This window comes from Vigna radiata, chromosome 7, assembly GCF_000741045.1.
Source record: "Vigna radiata var. radiata cultivar VC1973A chromosome 7, Vradiata_ver6, whole genome shotgun sequence".
In the NCBI taxonomy this organism is placed as follows: Eukaryota; Viridiplantae; Streptophyta; class Magnoliopsida; order Fabales; family Fabaceae; genus Vigna; species Vigna radiata.
Window position 1 is genome coordinate 8,724,826 of NC_028357.1, and position 5,602 is coordinate 8,730,427.

Sequence of the window (5,602 nt, forward strand, 5' to 3'; positions counted from 1 at the left end):
TTTAGTCCGTAAGGCAAGTGCTGCCTTTAAGAATTCAGACCTTTAGTCCGTAAGGCAAGTGCTGCCTTTAAGAATTCAGACATTTAGTCCGTAAGCTTTTTGAATTGGTGAATGATAAACTGAATAATTGCATTGAAATATCATTAACAAATGTTTGTAAAGCAGTAAATCTGAAAGGCAGTAAATATGAAATTCTAACTATAGTAGAACTTTAAATGTGTGGCGTTCCATGTATTTGGAATGACCTTTCCGTTTAAATGCTCCAATCGGTATGCACCGTTTTTCAAATCTTCAGTGACGCGGAAAGGTCCTTCCCAGTTGTCTGATAACTTGCCGAACGTTTTCTCTTTGCGAGTTTCGCCTCTTTTTCTCCAAACAAGGTCTCCTGTGGTAAAACTTCGCGGTTTGACCTTTGTGTTGTATCGTCGTACAAGTAGTCGTTTCTGGGCTGCATTTCGTATCATGACTGCTTCACGTCTTTCCGGGAGAATGTCCAGGTTAACTCTTAGCTGGTTTTCATTAATGCTCATGTCTTGCATCTGTCGTCGTATAGTGGGTTCGCCAACTTCGACCGGAAGCATTGCATCCGTGCCATAAGTGAGGTTGAAGGGTGTTTCCCCCGTTGAACCGTTCGGTGTGAACCTGTATGCCCACAATACTTCAGGTAATTCTTCGACCCACAATCCTTTTGCTCGCCCTAATCTCTTCTTTAACTCAGAAATGATGGCTTTGTTGGCTGACTCAGCCTGTCCGTTTGTTTGTGGATGTTGAACCGAGCTTGTGACATGTTTAATGCCCAGACCTTTGAGGAAATCCTCTAATTTCCGTTCAACAAATTGTCAACCGTTATCAGTTATGATTTTGTGTGGTAGTCCAAACCTGTAAATCAGGCGCCAAATGAAACTCTGTACCTTTTGAGCACTTATTATTGCGAGGGCTTCTGCCTCAATCCATTTGGTGAAGTAATCGACTGCGACCAAGAGGTACTTGCATTGTGCTTTCCCGACCGGAAGTGGCCTGGCAATGTCCATCCCCCACTGTGTGAAGGGCCACGGAGAAATGATCTCGTGTAATTCCGAGGGCGGAATTCGTAAGTTGTGTCCATGAGACTGGCATGAGATACATTTCTGTACGAATGTTGCACAATCTTGTTCCATAGAGGGCCAGTAGAATCCGACTCTTAGAACTTTGGCTTTCAACATCCTCTTTCCTGAATGTGAACCGCAAATCCCCTGATGTAACTCTTGCCTAACGTACTTTGCTTCTTCATCGGATAAACACTTTAGCAACGGGGTAGTGTAACCGCGCCGGTATAAGTCGTCACCCACTAACATGTAACGGGCGATTCGTTTAGAATCAAGTATATTTAGCCATTCTCCCTGTTCTTGATGGATCATTAGTTGTATTATATCCTGTCGCCAATCGGTTCGTGGTGCAGTCACGTTAGCGGCGCATGCTTCCTACAAAGGCTTATGTAGTGTAGTTTTGATCACTGAAGATAGTTGAGATTTTTCTCGAGAATGAGTTAACTTTGACAACAGATCTGCCCGGGAATTTTGTGATCGGGGTATGTGGGTCACCGAGAAACTGGTGAATGATTTGATCAAATCATTGACCTTGTGATAATAACGCAGCAAATGATCGTCCTTGACATGAAAAGTTCCGTTAAGCTGTCCCACGACTAGCTGAGAGTCCATTCTGCACTCCAGATGATTGACTTCCAACTCTTTAGCCAATAATAAACCGCTAATGAGAGCTTTATATTTTGTCTGGTTATTGCTGAGCTGGAAGTTAAAGCTAACCGCCTGTTCGATTAGTAGGTCGCCCGGCCCTTCTAACACAATGTCGGCGCCTCCTCCTCTTTTGTCAGAGGACCCATCTACATTAAGATGCCAAATGTTGGGTTCCTCCGGATGGTACGCTTCTGCGATAAAGTCAGCTAAGTGCTGACCTTTAACAGAACCTTGAGGTTCATATTGTAAACCGAACTCAGATAGCTCGATCGCCCAGGCCACAATCCTTCCGGCCAAGTCAGGCTTTCGAAGGATCTTGGCGATCGGATGATTCGTCCGGACGACAACCTGATGACTTTGAAAATACGGCTGGAGACGTTGCGCTACTGTGAGCAAGGCGAGCGCCACTTGCTCTACATGAGAATATTTTTCTTCTGGTCCCTGCAGGGTTCGAATGATAAAATATATCAGCTTAAAATCAGGATGTTCCTGGATGAGAGCTACGCTTATCGAATGGCTGGATGCGGCTAAATAGAGTTGTAAATCGAACCCCTCAGTTGGACGGGCCATGATAGGTGGACTGGTCAGAATAGGCCTGATGTGATCAGAGGTACGTCTTTTTTCATATTCTTCAGAATAGGCCTGATGTGATCAGAGAGCCTGGGTATGAATCGTGATAGAGCTGTAAGACGTCCGACTAAGCATTGGACATCTTTTAACTTAGTAGGACTTTTCATCTCCAATATTGCCCTACACTTGTCTGGATTCGCCTCTATTCCTCGATGGGTTAGCATGAAACCCAAGAATTTTCCGGCGGACACCCCGAAAGTGCATTTGTTAGGATTTAGACGCATGTTGTAATGCCTGAGTTGTTGAAAAACTTCTTCTAAATCTTTAAGATGTTGTTGATGTGTGTAGCTTCGTATTACCATATCGTCGACGTATACTTCCATACAACGACCTATCTGATTATGGAAGACTTTATCCATTAGGCGTTGATAAGTGGCGCCCGCATTTTTTAGTCCGAACGGCATGACATCAAAGCAGTAATTTGCCTGCTCTGTAATAAAAGTTGTCTTTTCTCTGTCTGGGGCATGCATCGGGATCTGATTATACCTCGAGTAGGCATCCAGGAAACTGAGAACAGTGTGCCCGGACGCTCCATCTACCAGACGGTGGATATTGGGAAGAGGATAAGAATCCTTGGGGCATGCTTTATTGAGGTCCGTGAAGTCCACACACATCCTCCATTGTCCGTTCGCCTTTTTTACCATGACTACATTAGATAACCATGTAGTATAGGTTAATTCTCGTATGAACCCCGCCTTGAGGAGTTTGTCAACCTCATTTCGAATGGCCGACCGCTTTTCATCACCGAACCTTCGTTTCTTTTGAGATACCGGTCGGGCTTCTTGGAATATGGACAATTTGTGTGAGATGACGCTAGGATGGATTCCGGGCATATCTGACGCGCTCCAGGCGAAGAAATCGTTGTTATCCTTTAATAGCTCCTTCAATGCATTTTCTTCAGATAGCTGAAGGTTATCTCCGATTGAAGTAGTTTGTTGTTCGTTTTTACCCACCATGAAAGGCTTTATCTCACCTTCAGGTTGTATACGTTCGTCTGTATTGGTTCTGGGATCAAGATCAACCATGATTGTTTCAGTACGGTTCTCATTTTTTGTAAGGCGTGATCTTTAGACCAGCTACGTAGCATTGGCGAGCGGTTTTCTGATCTGCCCAGACGGTGCATATATTTCCCTTGTCCGTAGGAAATTTCATTGCCAAATGTGGGGTAGACACGATTACCCCAAAAACATTTAGGCAAGGGCGTCCTAGAAGGGCATTATAGGACGTGTTTGCTTCTACTAGCAAGAAACGAACTCTGAGCTCTTTACCATCATCATCGGACCCTAGGTGGGTTCGTAAGTCGATGTACCCCCGGGTGTCTACTCTTTCTCCAACAAAACCAACAATTTGCTCGTTAAACGGAGCAATCATATCTTCTGAGATTTCCATTCTTCGAAAGGTTGTCCAGTATAATATATTGACTGAACTACCCTGATCGACGAGGACTTTACTCACATCGTATTGTGCAATGCGGGCGGTGATGACCATGGGGTCGTCTTGATCAGGATCTGGTGCGTGAAAATCTCTGTTTGTGAATGTTATGTCCGGCATTGACGCCGGATTGCGTATTACTGAGTGTACACTGCGCAGACTTCTCAAATGTCTCTTTCGGGTTGAGGATGAAGCACCTCCTCCAGCAAAACCGCTTGAGATGGTATCAATCCTGCCTTTAACTATAGGTTCCCGCTCTCTGGGTCGACTACGGGATTTGTGACTCGGGGGACTACGAGAATGGTCGCGTGAGTGATTACCTTTTCGTTTGGCATGTTCCGGGTTTTTTCGTGTCTTTCTGGGAGAGTGTCCCGCGCGGCCGGAATCTTCCTTTACAAACTCCCGAAGATGTCCGGCACGAATTAGCTTCTCTATTTCGTCCTTGAGAGTTTGGCAGCCTTCAGTAGTGTGTCCCCCCGAATTATGGAATCGGCATATCTGTGTTGCATCCACATTTTTTGGTGGAAATTTTCTTCTTTGGAAGATGAGGTTCGATTGTAGAGCTCTTTCCAACACCTTTTCTCTGGGGGCGGTAAGATGTGCATAGCGGTCGTATCTAGGGTTTACATTCACCATTGGTTTCTGCTCCCGGGCGTTCTCATCTCTCTACTTGCCCTCTTTTTTGTTAACACTTACTGGATGCTCCTCGTGTTGTTGCTTCCGGAAAATCCTTTGATCTTCCATTTTAATGAATTTGGCCATCTTTTGATGCAGCTCCTCCAACGTATTGGGTAATTCGGCATATAAACTTTCAGAGACGAATCCTGCTTTAAGGCAGTTGTGCAGACTGCTGATGATGAATTCAGAACTGGCTCCTTTTATTTTGCGGGCGGCGTGGTTGTATCGGTGCATGAAAGCTCTGAGAGTTTCGTCTTTTCCTTGCCTGAGATTGACTAGCTCGGCAGCAGTAACCTCCTCATATCGGTCGGTGGAATATTGCTTTTTGAACATGTTTGTCAGCGTGCGGAAACTATCCACCGAATTGGGTGGAAGGGTATAATACCATTCTAGGGCTTCTCCCCTCAATGACAGGGAGAACGCCCGGCATTTTACTGGGTCACTTTGAGTGTAGAAGGCCATTGAATCAATGAAGTTCCGCAAATGATGTTCTGGATTTGTCGTGCCGTCGAATTTCTACACCTGAGGTGGAGGCCGTTCAGGCATAGGGGCCTGCATGATGGCATCAGTGAACGGCAAGAAGTCTGGGGACCGGGGGGAGGAGGTGGATTATGATTCTGACTGTCTTCAGATGTCTCCTGGTCGTTTTGTTTTTCTTTGCTACGTTCGGCATCATCCGTCTTCTTCTGTTTTAATTCTTGTTGTAAAGTTGCAATAGTTCGGGCTTGCTCTTCTAACTGCGCCTGCAGTTCTCTTATCATCTGAATTGGATCTGGATTCTCCATGCCTCTTGTGGTCACCATTGGGAGTCTTATCCTTTCGAGTCCCACGGTGGGCGCCAAAATGTTTCGGTATGAATATTTTGGGGATCGAATGGACTAACCTGGATGACGTGGCGCTCCCGCTGTCTTCCAATCTTCAACCGTCCGGAATCTCCAAGCTTCGACCGGGGGGGAGGTACCTGCAATGGCACTCTGACGCCCAAGTCAGGGTAAGTGGTGAAGAGCCTTGAAAGCAAGGCTGAAGGTTCTCAATATGAGAATGCAGAGTGAAGTCACTCAAGAATACTGTAAAGCAAAGTGGTGTATGAGAGAGCGTACCTGATTTGTGAATCTAGCCCTGTATATATA

General features: G+C 45.5%; 1 protein-coding gene across 1 annotated transcript; it reads right to left on the reverse strand.

Moving 5' to 3' along the window:
* Nucleotides 1–3,407: 3,407 nt before the first annotated feature.
* LOC106766030 lies at nt 3,408–4,430 on the reverse strand. Its single transcript, XM_014650793.1, has one exon. The coding sequence runs from the start codon at nt 4,428–4,430 to the stop codon at nt 3,408–3,410; it is 1,023 nt and encodes a 340-aa protein (XP_014506279.1).
* Between the last annotated feature and the right edge of the window lie 1,172 nt (nt 4,431–5,602).

Excerpts from the sequence above, each read along its gene's own strand:
- LOC106766030 (XM_014650793.1), bottom strand. The coding sequence starts at position 4,430 with ATGGTGAATGTAAACCCTAGATACGACCGCTATGCACATCTTACCGCC.